This window comes from Carlito syrichta, unplaced genomic scaffold (assembly GCF_000164805.1).
Source record: "Carlito syrichta isolate Samal-C Ts95f unplaced genomic scaffold, Tarsius_syrichta-2.0.1 Scaffold305265, whole genome shotgun sequence".
NCBI classification, from domain to species: Eukaryota; Metazoa; Chordata; class Mammalia; order Primates; family Tarsiidae; genus Carlito; species Carlito syrichta.
This window is the reverse complement of record NW_007249361.1, coordinates 313,815-336,784: the sequence shown is the minus strand read 5'-3', so window position 1 is coordinate 336,784 and position 22,970 is coordinate 313,815. Positions and strand designations below refer to the sequence as shown.

The window sequence follows — 22,970 nt, the reverse complement described above, 5'->3', positions numbered from 1 at the left end:
GCGGGTCTCGAACCCGCGGGCTCAGGCAATCCACTCACCTCAGCCTCCCAAAGGCGCGGGATTACAGGCTGAGCCACTGAGCCCGGCTTCTCTTTCTTTTTTTAAGACTCTTTACTGTCTTCTAATATGGTTATGAAGTACCTCAGTTAGAAAGGTTGAAGACAGCCGAGCTCGGTGGCTCAGCCTGTAATCCCATGCCTTTGGGAGGCTGAGGTGAGTGGATTGCCTGAGCCCGCGGGTTCGAGACCCGCCTGGGCAGCGAAACCTCATCTCTACAATAAATTAAAAAATCAGCTGGGCGTGGAAGCGCGTGCCTGTAATTCCAGCTACTTGGAAGGCTGAGGCGGAAGGATCGTCGGAGCCCAGCAGGCGAGGCTGCGGTGGCCGGGAGCGGCCACTACACTCCAGTCTGGGCGACAGAATGAGACTCCAACTCAAAAAAAAGAAAGAAAGGTTGAAGAGGCTGATAGAAACATGGTTGCATCTTTACCTATGAATTTCATTCACTGATTCTTCCTTATCTCCCACCAGTTGCCTGTACTCGTATATATTCTTACCAAAATGGCCATCATTTTAATGTACATTTTCATAAGTTTTCATTCTGAAATGAAGACATATCCCACAAAGTACAATTTTTAGTAATTTGGATAGTTCATTTTACACATTTAATGGTTCTATCAAAGTATAGTTCATTTGTCTTAAGAATGTCGTGTACCATCAATAAACTCCCTTGTACTCAGCAAAAAAAAAAAGGATGTTTGGTGATTAAACTAGTAGTCAGTCCAAAGTCAGTCAGTCCACAGCCAGTCTCCTTTTAGATATTTACCATTAATTGGACCATAAGAGTGGGTCACAGACATAGTCTTAAATTCTACTTAAACGGTGTCAATTACCTAACCATAGATGATGGTTATAAAAGGAAAGCAGCTCTTAAAATACTGTGTATAAACCTTTAAAACAGTAATGTTTTAAGTATTTGGGTTTTGTTTTTAAATTATCCTAAAGAATAAAATGAATCCTTCCAAGTAAATGTCTTCAGACGAAAATGTAAAATTAGTTATTTGCGAAAAATAAATCTCTGAAGAGTATGACCTTTAGGGTACACTGTAAAAGAGTACTGACAGAAAAGAAAGCTGGGGGGAGAAAAAAGACTGTTGTTATCAACAAGCCTTCCTCTCCCCAAGAAGAGTAAAATGTCAGGAGTCATTGATAACAAAGTTAATGCAACACATATATATAATTGTAGCATCCTATATAAAATAACAACCTTATATTACCTCCCACACTTAAACTTCTCATAAAGCAGGGGTGCATTTGTCTAAGATTGCTTTAAAATTAACAGATTTAATGGTTTCATTGAGATTTTTTTTTTTTTAAATATACGTTTTAGAGACGTGAAGGGCAAAGAAGGAGAAAAATAATTGCTACAGGTTTCACTGTATCCTTTCTCTCTTCTCGTTTCCTCAATTCTTTAAGGGAAGAATGCATTAGAATTGAGTTCTCTCATGAAATATTACCAAATTAATATTAACCAAGTGAGCCTGAACAAATCTCTTCAATTCTTTGAGTATGGCCTCTATTTTCATTTTCTGACATGGGCTGGGCTTGTGGCAAACATAGGCAACCTATAAGAATGTTTCCAATATCTCTCTCACGAGCTAGTCTATATCAAGAAAGAGCCTAAATTCAACATGTCATCGCTGTCCCCAGGGTCTCTTCCACATGGCACCCCATGTTAGATGCTGTACTTCCTACTTGAAGAGACAATACTCTTACCCAAAAGGCAGCCTGACAAATTACAAAATGAAGGGGAATTTGAGAAAGGGTATATTGTATCAGTTAATGCTTGTATAATGACTCTTGTAAAAGGTTTGATGGATTTTCTCGAGATTTTTCTTTTACAGAATGACATGAACCACCAGCATTTTAATCTCCCACAAAGCCAAAGATTAAAAATCCAACCAACTTTTCTTTTATTTCTTAATACTGTAATAAGGTCAGTTTTAACTTCATGTTATTTCCCATGACTCAGTATCAAAGTGAGGATGATCAAAATGCGAGAGGGTGATAATTGACTGGTGTCTTGGGGAGTTGGGCAGGCATTGAAGATCTGGGCAGCACGGTTTTAGCCATTCAACGCAGTCTGGAGTTAATTCTCAGAATATATCCCAGAAAAAGGGCTGGGATAATTTTAAGTTGAACTTATTATTATTATTATTATTATTATTTTGAGTTGGAGTCTCACTCTGTCACCCAGACTGGAGTGCAGTGGCCGCTCCCGGCCACCGCAGCCTCACCTGCTGGACTCTGGCAATCCTTCCGCCTCAGCCTTCCGAGTAGCTGGAATTACAGGCGTGCGCTACCACGACCGGCAGATTTTTTTATTTATTGTACAGATGAAGTCTCGCCAAGTTGCCCAGGCGGGTCTCGAACCCGCGGGCTCAGGCAATTCACTCACCTCAGCCTCCCAAAGGCGCAGGATTACAGGCTGAGCCACCGAGCCCGGCTTGAATTTATTTTTAAAACAGAATTATTGAAGTATAATTCTATATGAACAGAATAAATTGCTGTATAAGATAGACAATCAATTGCACATATATATAAAAGATATATAATTTTACAAGTTGTGTCATATGCATATATCTTGAGACCATCATCACAATCCAGATAATGAACATGTCTATTGTGCTGAAGTATTTCCGTGGGACTCTTTATAACTCCTCTCTCCCACCTCTTGCTCCTCTATTCATGGGGCAACCATTATTTTTGGTCACTATATATTGGTTCATATTTTCTAGAGTTTTATAATGGTATGACAAAGTATGTACTTTTGGTGTGTTAAAAAAATCTGGCTGCTTTCAGTCAATATGATTATTTTAAGATTAATCAATTTTATTGTATATAAGAGTTCATTATTTTCTTTGATGAGTAGTATTTTATTGTATGTATACATTACAATTTATTTATCCATTCAGTTGTAGATAGAAATTTGGGTTGGTCCCAGTGTTTGTTGGTGTTGTTGTTACAAATAGAACTCCTGTGAACATTCCTGTACAAATCTTTGTATAGATATATGTTTTGTTTTGCTTTTTCCTTGGGTAAATACCTAAAAGTAGAATATATGCATCATATGGTAGGTGTATGTTCAGCTTTTTAAGAAACTGCCAAAATCCTTTATCAGATATATGATTTGCAAATATTTTCTCTCAGCTTGTGGTTTGTATTTTCATTTCTTAACAATGGGTTGGAAGAGCAAATGTTTTTGACTGAAATCACATTTATATGTTTTTTGTTTGTTTTTCTTTTAAGGATGGTGATTTTGGTAGATATTTACCAACAGTTGACTAACTTAAGGGCAAGTGATTGTCTCCTATATTTTCTACAAAAATGTTTTATAGTTTTAGGTTTTTTCATTTGGGTCTATAAATATTTTTAATAACTTTTATATATCATGTGAGATACAAATCAAGGCTTACTTTTCTGTTGCATAAGAACACCCAATTTTTCCAGCATCATTTGTAGAAAATACTATATTTTGTCCACTGAATTGCCTTTTTGCAGCTTTGTTAAAAATCAGTTGCTCATGCAGGTAATAATTCATGAGCTGTTTGCAGGACTCTATCCGCAGCATTGATCTATTTGTCTATCTTTATGCCAATACTACGCAATCCTGATTACTGCAATTCTTATATCTTGAAATCAGAAGTTTTAGACTTCTCATTTTGTTCTTTTTATTTTAAGTTGTGGGGCCTGTGTGAGGATTTACTACATAAGTAAACTGCGTGCTGGTGAGGTTTGGGGTTCAAGCGAGTCCTCCTCCCTGGGAGTGGACCTGGCACCCGGTGTGGATGTGAAGCACTATTCACAGTAGTGAAAACATGGAACCAATCCAGATGACCACTGGAAGTGGACTGGATAAAGAAAATATGGTACATATATGAGGGGAGACTCCTCAAAACCTGGAATTATCCTTTGGAGGGTGGACCCTTGTACTACAGACATCCCCCAGTAGGTAAGTGTTTGAGAAACCCATCAGCATCCGGGCACCAGCTAGTGCTGTGATGAGAGACTGCGTTCAGCTTCAGTGGATTTTTTTTTTTGGAGAGTCTTTCAACACATTGCCCATTTCATGATGGGTGATTTGCAAGCGCCACTGCCCACAGCAAAAACAACATGACTCCAGTGCCCCACCCTCCCTATTCACCTGATTTCCCCCGGAGCAACCTTTTTTTTGTTTCCTTGGATGAAAAAAGTCCTCAAAGGGAAATGTTTTCCCAAGAGATGTGAAAGAGGTGAAACAAAAAATGGCAGAGGACTCAAAGGCATCAAAATTGATGAGCTCAAAAACTGAGCAGTGGTAAAAGCATCTCGATAAGTGTATTTCATCAGAGATACTTTTAGGTAACTGAAGTTCAAACATATAACAATAAATACACAATTAATTAATACAATTAATTTTATAAGTTGATCATATGTCCTTGCTAAACTCACTATTTAAAACCTTGCTAAACTCACTATTTAAAACAGTTTTTATCAGGGCTAAGTCTAGGATGAGGTGAGTTAGGCATTTATCTCAAGTGCAACAGTTAAGGGGGTGGGAAAAATTTCAGTAATGAAGACAAACAGTATTTGAATGTAACATTTTCATAAATAAGAACTGAAAACAATAGCCTATGGGTCATCTGCCTGTTTTCGTAAATCAAGAGTTTGTTTGGTACATTCCACTGGATTTCCCATAATCGTGCCTTCCATGAATAAAGATTGTTTTATTTCTATCTGAAGATAGTTTTACTTCTTGCAATCTGGATGTCTTCTATTTCTTTTTCTTGTCATTGGATGAGGATGGAACCTCTAGTACAATGTGTAATAAACACTGGTGAAAGTGGATATCTTTACTTTTATTCACATAGGAGAAAACCATTCAGTCTTTCACTATAAAGATGATGTTAGTTGTAGGCTTTTTTTTGTAGAAGGCTTTATCAAGCTGAGGAATTTCCTTACTATTAGTTTGCTGAGAATTCTTCCTGTTTAATTAGGAATAGATTTTGAATTTCTTCAAATATTTTTTTTCTGTTGGGTTTCTTGAGCTGATCATATATTTTATATGGTATGAGTATTTCATTTGTAGCATATGAATTACACTATTTTCAAATGGTAAACCTATCTGGGGTTCCTAAGATGTACCTCAATTGGTCATGACACTTTTTAAATAGATACTGTTGGATTAGATTCATTGAAATGTGCTTAGAATGTTTGCCTCTATGCTCATGAGGTCCACAGTTTCATTTTCTTATCCTGTCTGCCTAGTTAGAGTATCATGGTGTTGACCTCACAGAATTTGTTGGGAAGTGGTCCCTCTGTTTTACATTTCTGGAAGATATATCTAGAGCTGTTCTTATTCTTTTCTAAGTGGTTTGTAAAATCCAATTGTGAAGCCCATCTGGGCCTGAAATTTTCTTCATGGAATGAAACTAGAAATTAAAAAATTAAACCAGAAATTCAATTCCTTTAATGTATGTGTTGCTTCTTGAGTAAGGTTTGATAGTTTGTTTCCTTCAAAAAAATTGTTCAGTTCTCCTAATTTGATAAAGTCATTTATGTAAAGTTTTCATAATAGGATGCTATTTTCCTTTTAATATTTGTGGAATTTGCAGTGGTATTATACCTCTCATTCTCTATATTGGTAATTTGTATTTGTATTACTTCTCTTTTTCTTTTTTTTCCCTCCTCACCAATATGGCTAAAGTTTTACTAATTTTACTATTTGTCAAGGAACCAACTTTATTTCATTGATTTTCTTTATTATTTTTCTGTTTTCAACTTTACTGATTTCCCGCTGTGATCTTTATAATATCATGTATTTATTTACTTTGTATTTAATTTAGTCTTCTTTTTTTCCCAGTTTTTAAAGATAGAGTTAAAGTCATTAATTTGAGACTTTTCTTCATTTTTAAGATATGCATTTGGTGCTGCCCCCATAAATAATGCTTTAACGGCATATCACAAATTCTGACAAGCTGTATATTAATTTTCAGTCAATTAGAAATACTTTCTAATTTCTTTTATGATTTCTTCTTTGATCTAAAGGTTACTTAGAAGATTTTTTTTAATATTTGGAAATTTTACAAATACATTCATGTGAATGACTTAATTTAATTCAGTTGGGGTCAAGTACATACTCTATATGACTTTAATCGTTCAATCAAGTGTTTACCCATGTAGTTACCACTTCTGTGCTCTTCGTGTCTTTGTGTATGTTCATATTTTGACCTGGCATCATGTCCTACCTGCCTACAATAGTTTCTTTTAACATTTTCTGCAGTGTAGGCATCCTTCTATTGCACCCGAAAAATTATTTATTTCACTTGTATTTTTAATTGATATATTGCTAGATTTTGAAATCTCAGTTAACAGTTGTCTTTTTTTCCCCAACACTGTAAAGATGTAGCTCTTCTGTCCTGTCGCTGGGAATTGTTTCCAACAGCAAATCGCCATGCAGCTCTTGTGTCTGTTTCTCTCTATGGAACATGTTGGCTTTTCCTCTGGTTGTTTCTAAGATTCTTTTTACCACTAGTTTGATTAATTTGGTTCTGCTGTACCACCTTGGTATAGTTTTCTTCACATTTCTTATGCTGGGAGTTTGTTTGTTTGGTTTTTTTTTTTTTTTTTGGATGTGTGTGTGGGTTTTTTGGGAGGGGTGAAATTTTAAGCAAAATTAGAAAATTTGGACCAGTATTTCTTGAATTTTTTTTTCTGTACCTCCCTAACCTTTGTGAACTCCAATTACATGTATATCAGGCTGCTAGTGGTTGTCCCAGCTCATCTCACTGAAGGCATGTTTACTTCTCTCTCTTCCATTTCAAATAGGTTTTATTGCTGTGGCTTAAAGCTTACGAATTATTTCTTCTGCAATGCCTATGGTGTTCTGCATAGCTTCCAGTGTATTTTTCACCTCATTCAATGTAGCTTTAACTTCTGGAGGCTTTATTTAGACATTTTATTTATCTTCCATGTCTTAGCCTTTTAACATATGAAATGTAGTTACAATAACAATTCTAACATACTAATTTGCTAATTCTAACATCTTGTCAGTTTTAGAATGGTTTTAATTGATTGATTTTCTTACTATTATGGGTTATATTTTTCTACTTATTTACAAACCTATTCATTTTGTTATTAATTGCCTGATGTACATTTTCTCTGTTCATACCAGGTATTTTTGTTCCTGTAAATACTGTGTTTCTTATAATATCTGTATTTTGTATTCTTATAAATAGTCTTTGCTCTGGGTCACAGTTAAGTTACTTGGAACATGCTGTTCCTCTCAGGTCTTCTTTAAGGTTTGCTGGGCATGTCAAAAGCAGTGCTCAGCCTGGGGCTAATTATTCCCTAATCCTTTAATTAAGACTCTTATTTGTACCTACCCAGTGCTGGTGATCATGGGGTTTTCCACTCTGGCTGACAGGAATGGAACAGTCGCTACTCCAAGATACATGTAAGAACACGGACTGGCCCATGCAATCCACCGGACCACTTTTCTTCAGCCTCCAAGTTGGCTCACTGGCATGAGCAGATCTGTACCCGCTGCGGACCCTGGAGGAGCCTCCTGCAGGCCCATGGAACTCTCTCTTTGTGTTTTCTGGCACTCTGTCCAGGGAGTCCTGGCCACCTCAGTCTCTCTGGACTCTTAGCTGCATTTCCTCCTCAGGGCCTGGGGCAATGGCAGGGCTCATCTCATGTTTCCATCTCTCAGTGACCATTGTCCTTTAGTGTCTAATGCTTAAGGTCTTACAAACTATTGTTTTCCATTTTTAAAGATTTTTGTTGTTGTTTTTTCATTTGGGAGGGCAAATACAGTCCCCATTTCCATCTAGGTTGTGGCTAAAGTTTTCTTATAAAGAACTAGAAATATCCTGTCTCAAAAAAATATTTGGCTACCTGGAGCCAGAAACTAGTCACAGAACTGTAAGCTGTATTATGCATCCTGATTCATTTTTGCTGCCCTTGCTTCGTTTTAATATTTTTCTTTACTTCTATGCTGATAACAAGAAAATAACACTGAAGTGCTGTTTTAATGAGAAGCTGTGAAGTAAAGTGAATGAATGATATCAAAGTAGGGAAGTATAATGAATAAAACATAAGACAAGAATTCTGAAGACCTTACATGATACAGGGCATGTAATGAGCTAAAATTCAGAAAAGTAACTAAAAAGCATCTTTAGTGAGTTAGTCTTTAATTTTTTAATTGGTAACTACTTCTGAAATGATGTTTTTACATAAACCATTAGTTCACAGAGTTTTTGAAAATCAGTTGGGCAATATACTTCAAGAGCTATAAACATTCCGTTACTCTTGACTTTCCAAATCTCTCTTGCAGAATATATGAAAAGAAATTATTATTTTAAAATAGGAATAAAAACCAAATGTGTAAAGATATTCCATGCAATATAACTTATGAGAGTGAATAATTGCAGAGTGTCAAAATGTTGTAAATAATATCTCCTTTAATTTTTACAACAACCTTCTGATAGGTGCTATTATCACACAGATGAGAAGCCTAGGTTAAGAATGTCTATAACAAGCAAGCCAGAGATTTGTGATTCAAATCCATTTTGACCTTAAGCCTTCTGCCTCTGGCTCCTAGATTACAGCAACTCCAAAAAAGCAAAAACCATGTTTTGTTAGGATAACTGGGCATGGGTTAACTTTCTCATCTTAAATTTACACCACCCTTATGACGTACTTTTATTTTTTGTAAGCTAGAACAATCTTATTTGGAGTCAGCAGAATAATGCCATCAGAAAATCTGATATAAAATTTGTTCTGGATTTTGACAAAGAAAGGAGGAAGGGAAGTATCCAGGATCTCTAGGACTCATAAACAATCTTAGAAAATCACTGCTTCAGCTCTAGTGTGAAAAAGGCAACTGTTTCCTGGGGACATACTAGCCTTCCTTTCAATAGCTGTTCCCACAGCCAGTTTCCACATTAATTTAAAAGAAATAAGCATGGGGACAGGTAGATGTCAACAGAACATCTACTGACACCTGTAATTGTGCACCAACAGAAATTACAAAAAAATCTTAGTAGTGTTGCTCAGAAATCTGAAGTACTTATACTCACTAGGACATCAAAATTGCAGGAGTCATCAGAATCACTAGATCGCATTACTTGTGCCTTGATAAAGAGCAACATATCTGTGTCACCTATTTTTAAAAATACTTTGAGAAATTTATTTTAATTTAATGGGAATCCTTTGCAACCTTTTGGATTTTCTTTTTTGCATTCAAAAATATTATTTTGGAAAGAGACTCCTAAGCATCACTAGAGTGCCTAAGAAGTCCACAGCACATGCAGAAGGCTAAGAGCTCTGCGTTCTGAGGCCACTCATTGGTAAAGCACTTTTAGGAACAGGGATGAAGATGGGCTTCCTAGGAGTTATTGTGAACCTAATCCGTGCTATGCTGATCTCCAGGTAATTAACTGAGAAAGGGTTTTTGCAGAAATGAGGTGCATTACAATAGATGTATATTTACATATAACTTGTTCTTCCGGTATTAATTACCTAACAAAGCCATCATTTCCCTTTCTATTTTCACCAGCTGATTTGCTGCTAATGCCCCACCTTCTGCCTTACTCTTGTTTTAGCTGCCACAAATAATACAGAAAATGTCAGTCTTTGCTTGGTAATTCAGTGATTCGGTCAAAATGCAGCATGTACTTTTTGGTGAAAACTTTCCTAGGTCAAAATATATGATTCATAAGGTTTTTGCAGTGAGGATGCAAGGATTCATGTAGGCTGTTGCTTTACTAAACTCTGGTGTGGTTGTGTGCTCTTTAAGGTTTGGCCACCATGTTTTCCTAGCTGTGACCCCCTCCTCTACCTTGGGCAAGTGAATCTCTCTCTCTCTCTCTCTCTCTCTCTCATTTACTTTCTAAATAAACGATATTTTCTCATCTAAAAAAAGGAGAAAAGATTCACTTAAAATTGATTTCTGTAAGCCCTATTAAGCACTGTATAATCTCAGCTTAGGACCAAAAAACCTCTTATTTAGCAATAATAAATTGTCACTACAATGATCAATGTGCCAAATTTAATTTACAGATAAATAAAAGGAACACTTGAAAGCCAAGCAGAAGTCTAGTATGAGTGTAGGCTTTGTTATAACTCTGGGACAGATAAGAGATGAACCTCTACGACACACCTCCTGGGGTTCCACTGCCTCTGTATTCAAGAAGCCCATCAGTTGGCTCTTCTGGCTCATGGCCAACTGGTGCCTACCTCTCTGGAGACAGAGACATTAGCTACTGATATTAGCTGACCTCTAAGCTCCCAGAACAGTCTTTTTTTCGGAAAAGTTGGCCTTTGCTTTAAAGCTGCCACAGTGGGTTGAACTGTCCAATCCCTGTCATTCAAGGTGGCAGCACATACTTGAGAATGATGTGAAAAAACTCCAGTGAGAGTGATAATTAAACTTGAAAAATGAAGGGTCACCCTCTTTCATTCAGCTCATTGGGCAAACCCATCAGAATAATTCCAAAACAGTGGGGGATATTCTGCTCTCAGCATGCAATATCTAGGTGCTCACACATGATTAATCTGGGTTCAAATGGGAATGCCATTTTAAATGTATTTAAAATGTTATCTTTGATATGGGGAGTAAAAATATTAGAAATTAGTTCTAAGACTACAGAAAAAGAATAATGAATATAATCGAAATGGGGAAATAATTAGAAACAAGAAAAGCATGCATTGTTTTCTCAGAGGAAAAAGCATTATAAGAAAAGAAAATTGTTGCCAGGGAAATTGAAAAGAATATCTAAATATGTCTCTTCTTTCTACTTGACTGTGAACTAACAAAGCTAGGATTTTGTCTCAGTTGTCTTGTCTACCTACTGTCATTTCCTGGTGGTCATTATTATAACATCTTACTCCTGCCCAAGAGAGGGCAAAAACATCATGTGTACTAACAAAAAGCCAGTGGTGGGAGTTATTTTCTTGGAAAAAGGATTTTTTTCCCCCCAGATGCACTGGCTTAGCCAAATACTATTTAAATAATATTTGGGAAATTATATTTCACACTACTCTTACACTGCATTAAAAATACTGAGTTTTTAAGGACAACATAGGCAGGAACACTAGACAACACCATTATTAGAAGAATGCATGTTTTGTAAAAGCAAATTCCAAGTTCAAGTTCTGATGTCACCATATATTAGGTATATAACTTGGACATGTTATTTAACCTCTGCATGTCTCAGTTTCTTCACCTGTGAAATGGAGAAAATAATAGTACCTATCTTATAAGGTTGTTGAACAATCAAATGAATTTAAAATACATAAAACTGTTATAGTACTACGTAAGTACTAATACTATATTATAACTGCTAGTAATAGTAGTAACATATTGCATGTTCAGTACCTAGCAGAGTACTGTGGGTCAAGATTATAAATATAGTAACATTTCTTTTCATAGTTGACCATTTTTTGTCCTTAGAATTCTGAGAAAAGCTTCTCAAAAGATGTAAAAACAAATAGCTCGGCATAATTGTTATGTAGACTTAATTGTATGATGTGAAATAAAGACGATTGTAACATCAAGCTCAGGAAGTAAAAAATTCCTACTAAGCAGAGGCTTCAGATTTCATATGGGTCGTGATAGCTACCTTCACATCTGGAGACCTGTCTTGAGAAAGATAAATTATATTTGTCCTGAGTGCTTATACATATATTTTTAAGGGATAATTTTGAAACAATTAAAGCTGTCTAAAATAGAAAATATTGGTGAGGTGGGCAATAGAGTGCTTTCTACATTCCTTTGTAAGATTCTCCAATATCCATTTGGAGACAAACATCCATGAACTTCATTAGATTTTAAAATATTTCTCATTATAATACTTGAGTGTCCTCTTTTGTTTTTGAGGAACACAGGTAGGCAGAACAATCTTTTCTACAACATAAACATATTGCCTCAAACCTCAACCTCCATTCATTACGAGATCATGGCAAGAAAGAGTGAAAGAAAGAGAAAGAAAAATAAGTGTGTGGGGGGAGGGTGGAGGGAGAGGAAGGCAGAGAATAAATGAATGGCATTAAGGATAACCATAACTGGACTGCTGAAGGGAAAATACTATCTAATATATTCAGCCTGATTTTACTGCACTTTTGTGCATAGTTCTTTAAGAGAAAATAAAATATTTTATAAAAGATAGTTGACTCATTTAGTTTAAGGGTGTTAAAATTATTTGGTAAATTATTTCCCACTAAAATAATATAAATAAACTACATATAGGAAGATATTCTGCTTCTGCCTCAGGTTTTTATTTAAAATGATTTATAGTCTGCAATTTCTTCCCAAGGTCATCCCCTTCATAAATATTAGCCACATTCAGTGAAAACCAACTCAGTAAAATGAGTATTTCATCTCTCTTCTTTTTGCTTCTGTTGATACTTCTCTCATCTACATGGCACCCACTTATAATAAAGCCTCTCATTGTGTGGGTTTTTATGAGTTATTGAGCTTTTCTTTCTTTTTTATCTTTCTATGTATCAACAAAGCAACTGGCAGATTCTTTAATAAAATATATTATACACATTAATATTTATAAGCCTATGAATTGGATGTTTAAATAAACATTCACCAACTTATGCCAATTCTCTTGTTTTAGATGTTAAATCACACTTACATGGTCTGGAAAGTCAGTCTTTAGTTCAGTGACACTTTGACACCAATATGCAGCTGTCTTCTCGCTGATGAGCTCAATATTCAGGAAGGAGCTTTGCCCAGGGCCATACATTGGGCCAGAGGTGGTTCCCCGGATGATTCTAGGTGAAACATTGGTCACGATGTCCTGATGAAAGAACAAAGATACTGAGTCTTCTTTTGACAGAGAAAATCTACCATCTTTACTATATTCTCATTTCCATGTAACAAATCTTACCAAGTTCCTTCTCACATTTTTACAGAAGACTTTTTAATATACTTTAAAATATAGTTGAACATAAACTACTTCTGAATAAAAGGGTAAAATAAAGTATGTATTCGCTTTAGCTAAATTATTTCCTGTAATTCCAGGGTTAGCATTGTGAAAAAATAAAAATATTTATGCTCATTAACACTAATTAGGGGTATACATATTTCAATCTGTTTGCAATTAAATAATAAACAAAAACATGGCAGGTAAAATGTAGAAATATAATTTCAGTCTATTTAAGTATCTCCAGTCATGGCTTAACTCCTCCAATAAGAGTTAATGTTGTAAAAAAGCAAGTGTGTGTGTGTGTGTGTGTGTGTGTGTGTGTGTGTGTGTGTGTGTATTTCTAAAAAGTAATTCCAATGTAGATCAGTCAAAGGATATATATTAGTATTACTGGTTCATCAAATTTTAACACATTCTAACAAACTAATTGGGCTAAATTACCTATAAGATTGGAACTATATATTCATGTTCAATGAGAAGAAAGTTGCTTTTCCCAAAAATTAAATGAGAATATCAATAACTTCCTGATAACTATAAACAGTAAACAGTAAAATTAACTTGCTTGTTAAGTGTAATTAACAATCCACAACTGCTTCTAATGCTGTATTAACAAAAAAGAGTAACATTCTTCCATTACTTAAAACTAAAAAGAAACAAAGAAGGAAAATGTTTCTTTTGCCAACTTCCAATTAAAATTAATTTTGAGTAAAGGTCATTTAGTTAAGGATTTATCAGAATTAGTCATTTAAGTACCCCTCCTCACCATCTTGTCACTTTTAGTAAGATAACATGAACCCCCATTAGTATATAGCAATTAAGGTCAATTTACATATTTTAATTAAGAACCACCCCATATAAAACAATTAGCGTAATAGGCATACTAACTGGATTTCATAACATTTGGACGTTTTTCCAACTAGATAGACAGGAAACCTTAATTAGCATTAATTAGTGCTGATCTGCATATGTTTGATAAGGCATACCCTTGCCACAAAAGATTATTTATTCCTGAATCTGCCAAATGCTACAGTTGCAGAGGATAAAAGGACTTTTCTTCACATTGCATGTTAATTTCTGGCAATTTACATTCACTTTTACATTTGAATTAGTATATTATAAAATAAACGGTATAAATGTTACAGTAAGCCTCCTTCAATATGTACATTTTAGCTTATAGGAGTCGTGCCAGTTAATTTTTTACTAATTAAGCCATTCCACTTCTATTGTCACTGTGTGCTACATCAGCCGCCTGGCTTTGATTTACTATTGTGAAATCCTGTTATACAACCTCAGCAGGTAAAACAGCACACAGAGCTCTAGAGGGAAGCACCAGCCTCGGAGGTTGGATCTCCACCTTGGCAAATGTTTAAAGGTGAGAACTCTGTGCCCTGCAGGTGGCTCTGATATTGCTATGTCTGAGAAGACAGCGCTGGAGATTGTCACCAGGATGAGGCTGGTTTTCTTCTGCTTTCTAGTTTCCAGGAGCTATAACCAGCAGGCCTTGACACAATCCCTTCCTCTGTTTTACCCTACTCTTCACTGGGACAACTTCAATGTCAGCCTCAGGTGTTCTCAGAATAGGAGCACTTGACCCAGGTAAGGGGAACCCACATCTGGTTCACAGACACACATGTCCCGGCACTGGGTTGTTCTGCAAATCATGCGAACAATGATTTCAATGGCCATTGTGTAAGCCTTCTGGAAATGGCACATCCTGCTTAATCGACATGATCGACTCGTGTGAGCCACATTCCTGCTCTTGCCCATTCTTCAGAGCTTAGCCTGGACTTCAGTTCCTTTGGAAAGATCTTTTCATCTGTCCAGTGCCTTCAGGTCTTGATAAGACGCTCTGACTCAGGCCACCATAACATATCTACCTTCCCCAATGGGCCTGCTTACTGCCTTTCATTATGCTTGTCTATATTCTTGATTGTGACTTCCACTAGAGAGTACCATCAGTAAGGGAAGATGCTATATCTTGTTTAGTAGTCATGACCGACTTCTAGTCTGATCTGTAGGAGGTGTTCAAACAATGTTCTTTGAGTGAGCCTAGACTAACACACCAGGCTCTGAACTAGGTCTTGTTCCCAGGCATGGGAACCAAAGGCATGTATTGCTGGCCCCAAGCTGTTGCTCAATAGATGGGGAGGTGGGCTGCGCTTAGATTCAAATTCCAGGTACAGGACTGTGCTTCAATCCATTCCTACGAGTCTATTACCCTAGAATTGGGGTCCCTGCTTGCTTCCCCTGATTCCTCAGGGACCCCTTCTTCTAGAGCTCGATACAGTCCCCCATGCCCCACTGTGGCTCAATCCTAGTAACAGAGTGCTGTGACTCAGATTGCCTAGCCTACACCTCCCCAACCAGCCTACTGTGGATCCTCCTGATGGGAAGTGTGCTTGAACTTCATCACACTGGAGCTTCTGAGACCATTCTAACTGCTGGGCACAGTTGTTTTCTAGGATTCAAACAGAATGAGCCCATTCAGACACAGGCTGACCCCCAGGATTCTCAGGTTCATGTGGGTGTGGATTCTTAAACAGGCCCATGGTCACCTTAGGTATCTCATAGCTGATGAGCCTATCAGCACCTTAACGGCTAGAGTTGCCTCTTGTATGTATGCTGTATGCTAAGAGCACATCTTTATAGTATATGCAGGATTTCTTTCAATATTGTAACAAAAAAGACAGAGTGGAAGTTTCACCTATCCTGAGTAAGAAAAACCTCAGAGTCCAGGAATTCTAAGCCAGATGCTATTTACAGTTACCTTCCTAATGACAGTTAGGCCAGAAACCCACAGTAGCCAAAGGGTCAATAAACTGAAAAATACTTAATTGGAGGATAGTCAAGAAAATTCTTCTTTCTTAAAACACTTCCTCTCAGTGATACCTTAAAACCCCAAATGCTACCTTTTAAGGATTTGTGTTTGTGTGGGCATCATGAGTTCATTTTCTTGGTAATGAGAGAGGAGGTATTCAGATACTGGCTAGGTACATAGACAGGGAGGGTATTGAGGAGAAGTAACACCTGCAGGAAGGCCCCTGTACTATCCTAGCTATATAAATAGCAATCAAAAATGTGGTAAAGAACACCTTCTTAAGCCAGAATGTTTTGTTCAGAGGGACTTTTGCCATTTGATCGCAAGTGCAATAGCTTCACCTAAGCTTATTCTAATATCATTAGCATGACATTAGCATTGAAGTTTTACCCCCCTAAGGAGGCTTTCCTGTGGTACTTATGGATAATAATCAAGATGGGATAACTTTGAACAATGGCACATGCGCAGTAAAGACTGGGACCAGGAAACAGCTAGGAGAGTGAGAAACGGGTATGATGTAAATGAGAAGAATGCCCCTGGAAGGGAGAGAGAAAAACCCAGAACACTCCTCCACTATGGGGAACCCATTTTGGGCCCCCCTCTCTTTTTCTGGAGAGCTTTATTGCTTAATAAACTCCTTCTTTCACTCATCCTTTTGGTGTCCGCATTCCTTTATCTACGTTGTGGGACAAGAACCCGAGGTTGCTGATTTAAGCCGACACCGGAGTTAAAAATACCTACAACAGTAATGTTGGAGTTTTTCTTTTCTATAATCCTGTTTAAGCTTTAAATATAGCATGGAGGTGGGGTGGTATCAACAATCTCCTTAACCAGGATAATCAACAGGACATACAAGCCAAATCAAAGAGAAATTTACCTACTTTATGATGGAGAATGTCTACTCCTCTGTGTTGACTGATGACAGGGATGTTTCTTTAAAAAGCTCAATTTTTCTATTCAAACAAATATAAAAGGCCCTTTAAAACTGCCCAAAGTACAGTTCCCTCCTGGTATACAACCGGTTAACTACCAGTGAGTCCATTGTTAGCATCAGAGAAATTCAGAAATTCAGCATTTTCCAAACTCAAATGGCAACATTCCAATACATTCACTCACCCAGTGATAATTCAGTAATATAAATTTTATTCTAGGTTTTCTTTCCAAAATTCAGTCGTGTTTGCTATTGCTTTGCCAAAAACCTTCTCCACTGACTTGAGATTCCTTAGAATTTTTAAATTAAGTGAAAGATGAATGAAAATGTGGGTACAACCAATTATCCTTGGTTATATGACTAGAGTTAGAGTTTCAATAATTGGGCAATAACTTACTAAAGCTTTTAGCCTGGGAATACTAGAATTTGAGCTTGATTTCATAAGAGAATATTTTGCTTTAATATTTAATAGCTAAGTCATATTAGCATTGCTTAAGGGAGTTAATATAACAAAATAAACATATTCAAGAATAGTTAAGAGTAGATAAGAGTTCATTCTATACAATAAAAAAGATAAATTGCCATAGTTCTAATCTTTAGTACATTAACAATATTCAGATTTTCAAAAAATAGATGTTTTTAGAAAAGGAAGTGTTAGGTGATATCTCTGGTTTAGATGATGCTATAACCACCATTATAAAATCAAGCGTTAATGACACCTGAACACTAAGTGATGACACTAATTTTTTCAGTAAAGAAACTTAAACGGTAAACAGACTGATCATATGTTTGCTTAAGTTCATTTACTTGACTTCTCTTATCCTAAAATCTCATAACATTTCCATGGTAACTACTGAATTATGTAATAACAAGTAAGTAGTCACAATGGCCACAATGAATAGAAAAAAGATTTTGCAAAAGTGTCTTTAGAAATATGAGGTCCAACAAAGTTGGAAGAAAATAAGAAATAAAATTTGCAGAGTTGAATTATGGCTACATATACCACAGTGAATACATTTTATAAGCATGTTGTAGAACGAAAAGGTCAAGTTAAAGAAAAATATGTAGAATACAATATGCAAAGCACAACAATATACTGTTTAGTGAAACATACTTAGGTCATAAAACTATAAACATAAGTAAGAGAGCAACTAAAATAATTTAGGATAGAGATTACTTCTTGGAGCTGAAAGTGAAAACAGTGGAACCGGAAGGCTTTCTAAAAATTAGTGATGTGCATGTAGAATGACAAATCTGTTCAATTAACTATGTGGTAGTATATGATATACTGTTAGGAGTACAGAGAAAGTTTTATCAGTTTACCTGAAAATCTGTAACTTAAATCTAAGGAATATGTTTTCCTTTTTTTTTTTTTTTTTTAATTTCCAGATTCTGCTGTGATTTTTTTTTTGGGGGGGGGATCAAATAAAAGTCTTTTAATTGTTTGGTTTTATAAATCAGGATTTCAAAAATAAAATGCACTGCAGGACAAACTGTCTTCTGAACTATATAACTTTTCTAATAAAATCCTGCCAAAATATTTACATAGGATTTAACTAAGCATTTTTCCATCAAGAGGAGAAACGCTCTGCAAACAAGTCGAACAACACATGTCTCGTTAGACAGTACCATTCCATCACTACAAACCTGGCATACTGCTACCTTGGGAACAGCAAAAAGTAAAATAAATTCAAGAGTGGCCCAGTTTCTAGAGCAACTTCACTATCATGAAAGAACTCCCAGACATCTTATTTTCTTCATGAACTAAGTACATTAATATTTGATTCCTTCCCAAAATAAACTTTATAATGGTCAGAATAATCCCTGCTTGGCTTTTCCTTGGAGGGGCAAAATGGGTAGGATGAACATTTGTTCTCAGAAAATCATTTTTTCCACCCCAATGTCTTACATAAAGATAGCAACTAATACCATAATTAGTGACGGAAGTTACCCTTTTGTTATCAGGAACTTTAACTCTATCTATCTACATGGAAAGCATGATAAGCAAGAATAGCAATGCTATCCTAGAAATATAAGATGAGTTGTCAAAGAAGTTGTTTTGCTGAAAGTGTAGAAACAATAATAATTTAGATACATATGCCACACGTATTTAAGATATATTATCGTATTTGATCATCACAACTGCTATCATGCTGCTAGTGATAAAACAGATGAGTTAGAGGCATGAAGGTGACCCACAGCTAGTGTACACTAGGGATAAGACTAGAAATCAGGTGTACTTTTGTGATATGAATAAGAACAATGGAACTAGTGACCTCAACATCTGATAGATGTAATAACAATTAGACCTGATTTTAGTTGCAAGGAAAATAAATCAACTTGAACAAGTTAGATTTTTCAAAAAGTGGGGTGTGACGTATTCATCTTAAGGAGTATTTCACATAATGCAAGAAAGGCCATGCAGCCATGCCTCATTGAAGAATGTTTCTGTCTCTTCTTTCTGCTTCTGTTTGCCCACCCCTTCACTCCTCTCCTTCTGCAGAAGGTTTCTGTTGTCTCAGGTCATATGGCAGAACATAGCTCTCTGATAGACCCCAAGTTTGCAAGTTATAGTGTAGTCACTCCTCCAAACTGGTCACCTTAACCTCTGGGGTAGAGACTCTAGTGGGCTCAATTTGCATAGATATATTCACCCCCTCATTTAAGGAACTGTGTCAAGCAGGATAGAATTAAATTTCACACAGATTCTTGAATAAACAGAGAGGGAGCAGCTATGAGGTATGCAAGTGGCATCAGAGGATCTGCTACTACACCCAGGCTAGTCTATGAAGTCATCTTAGAAATCTTAGAAGAAAATAGCATATGGGTGCTGATAGAGGACAGTTAGCTAGAAAAGTGGTTTCAAAATAGATAAAATAATTATCATGCAGCAAAATGAAATTCACCATAGTCTTGAATCAAGCATGATAATCCAATGATTATTCATGTGGACCCAAACCTTGCAAGATTAGAATTCTAAGAATGCTTTGATATGCTCGCATGCTTTAGACTACACCGGGAATTCTGTCACTTAAAGTGTTGGCATGCTGAAGACTGTTGACACAGAATGGCATGGGGTGTGCTCAGTCTCAGTCGTGGCCCAGTTCACTGAATGGAAGAGAGTAGGAAACGGGATGGGAAAGACAGGTGTCAGCTGCATACTGTACTCTAGAACGACCAGGACAATCTATGCCTTGATTAGGCTCAAAGGAGGGGAACGGAGACTGAAAACTTGCTAGACAGAATGGCCACAATATGTCAAGGAGAGGTTTTTACTCACATATTCTCCAGTGCTCACCCTATGCCAAATGTCCCCCACCTCTTGAGTAGTATCTAAAGGATACAGAATTTGGAGTCTTACACTGTGTAAATATGGATATTAGTTTTCTGAATCTTATTTATGTATGACTGGTAAAATACCAGGTCACAGAGTCATGTCTCCTTTTGTCTTTCTTTTTGCCCCTTTTCAAAGAGCTTATAACTTTGCAAGCTAGACACTCTTTGACCTTCTCATGTGCCAAACTGTGTAACCTTTATTCTATCTCAGACAAGTTGTAGGATAAGAAGTGAAGTTATATAGCACATAGCTGGTACACTGCATTTGATAAATATATGTTCATTAAATCATCAGCTCACCAGCTTCAGAAACAGTCAAAACAGAAGCTGTGAGAGTTCTGACTGGCTCTAACTAGTTCACAGGCTAAAGCTGAGAAAACCACCAGAAATGAGGATGTAAAGGTTGCATAGAGTGGGTTAGATTGTAGAGAGTCTTGAATGACTGTTTCAAGGAGCTCAAACTTTTTTTCCACAGGCTTTGAGAATCCATTGTGTTCTGTCTCCTATTCACGTTATTAATACCAATAGCTCACAGCAGCTGTGCATTTAGAGATAAGTTTTACAAGAAGCAGATGAAGAGCTTTTTCAGTATTGATATCAGATGGATTAGAACGTGATTAATCAACAGACAGACTGATTAAATTATTGGGTTCACTGTTCAGATAAGAGATTTTGGATGCACTCCGCCAAACTGTAATTAACTTAGAAATTTTTGCTGGCCTGCTTCTAAGATGATCATGTGAGATGCTTGGAAGAAATCTTTTAAGGCCTAGAATAGCATCTGTGAAGGTGTAGGCATGAGTCAGTTTTAATAATTATTAATTATCTTCAAGTATTAGAGCAGAATTTGTATTGAAAATGATAAATATTTTTTTTAATCTTTACTTTTTTATACAACTTATACGAATCTTCTGGTTCTGCTCTAAAGTCCACTGTAAATGAAATGATGATCATTTAAAGGAGTATTTGAAAAATTCAGATAGGAGTTTTTCATGTCTACAATACATTTAACAAGATATTGAGAGAAATCGATTGCAATATAGCACATATAAAATATTGGACAGGCTATACATTTATAAGATGCGCAGCTGTACTGGTAGCAAAATAAGGAAATTTCTGAGAGCAAAAATCACCATAGAGCACAGATCCACATGGGCCAACCAGCTGTAGACTGGTGTCCACGTTTAAGGTTTCTGGTTAATCCCTGGTGGCCGAGAGACTATGTTTGTAATGGCTTACAAACACCTGCAACAGCAGAAAAAGTCAAGGACAAAGCATGGTGGTAGGCAGATTAGAAACCTCCACATAAAGGTAGGACCAACAAAAAGTGATACTCTCCATTTGTGAACTAGAAAACAACCAGGGGACAATGGTGAACCGTGTGTCTGTTTCAGTCTTAATTATGTATGAAAGAGAAATATAAGTCTCCCCCAAGAACTCAAACCTTGAGAGCCCAAAACCTGGAGTTAGAGATTTTGGTTTAAAAGTGGTTTCTAGCTGTGATGTCCTTAGATAATTAGTAGAAATAATCTCAAACCCTCTCTGGAAGAAAATGCTTTCCTCCCAGGGAAATAAATAAATAAATTTCAGGGAACATAAGCCCACAATAAAAGATAACCACTAAAGACATGAGAAGAAGAACATCATTGCTGAGAGTCAGTAAAAAGAAAAAGCTGTAAAATCAGTTTCTTAAAAAAAATGCATATACTGGGATGATCAGATATAAACTATAAAATAAAATTTTAATATCCTGAAAAATAAGAGAGACTTGAATATATAAAGAATAAAAAACTGAAAACTTATCATGAAGATTTAAAATACAATCAAATCGAATTTCTAGAAATAAAACATATATATAATAATTAGGGGGAAAAAGATTAGGCACAGGAGAACGGAATTAGTCAACTTGATGATACTTCTGGGAAAGTTGTACAACATCAACAGTAGCATGACACATGTGATGCAAAACATGATAGACAGGTGAAGAGACATGGAGAACAGATTAACAAGGTGAAGGAAGAAAACCTAACTGGAATTTACAAGAAGGCAATGAGGAAAAGTAGAGAGACAACATTTCAATAGTTAGTGTCAGAGGTTTAACAGAGCTGCTGAGAGACACCAGTTCTCAGATTCCATACATGAATTAACTGAAGAAAATATATATTTTTAAAAAATTGAAATAGAGACACCCTGTAGTAAATAAAGCACCAATAAGAAAGAGAAGACTTAAAGAATAACCAGAGAACAAAGACTACCTAAAAAACAGGCAGGCAGACAGCTAACTTCCTGGCATTGTCAACAGAAGGCAGAGGAGAGCAGAATAAGTTATACAAAGAAGAAATGGGAGCTGAGAATTGCATACCTTGTAAAATGATAATTCAAGAATAAAGATAAGTCAAAGAAACTTCAAACAAAGAAAGGTGAGTAAAGAATGCATGGCAATCCAATTCCTGAACAAAACCCGAAACCCACAGGCCATAAGAGATAAGATAGACAAGTGGGACCTCATTAAACTGACAAGCTTCTGCAAAGCCAAAGAAACCATCAAGAGAGCAGGGAGACAGCCTACAGACTGAGAAAAAGTATTTGCCAACTCCAGGTTGGACAAAGGCTTAACATCTTGAATCTACAAGGAACTCAAACGTGCTGAAAAGAAAAAAACAAACAACCCCATTATAAAATGGGCAAAAGATATGAACAGACACTTCTCAAAGGAAGACATCTGAGCAGCCAAAGACACATGAAAAAATGTTCGACCTCGCTAATCATCAGGGAGATGCAAATCAAAACCACACCGAGATACCACCTAACTCCAGTCAGAATGGCAATTATCAATAACTCAAAAAATAACAGTTGCTGGAGAGGGTATGGCGAAAAGGGAACACTTCTACACTGTTGGTGGGAG

The 22,970-nt window shown here is 36.4% G+C and overlaps 1 protein-coding gene across 1 annotated transcript in view; it reads right to left on the bottom strand.

Moving 5' to 3' along the window:
• The window catches only part of LOC103263796 (dihydropyrimidine dehydrogenase [NADP(+)]), a 405,431-nt gene that overhangs the window by 115,306 nt on the left and 267,155 nt on the right, over nt 1-22,970 (bottom strand). Inside the window, 1 exon segment of the mRNA XM_021714144.1 lies at nt 12,687-12,851. Coding sequence (XP_021569819.1) covers nt 12,687-12,851 — 165 coding nt within the window.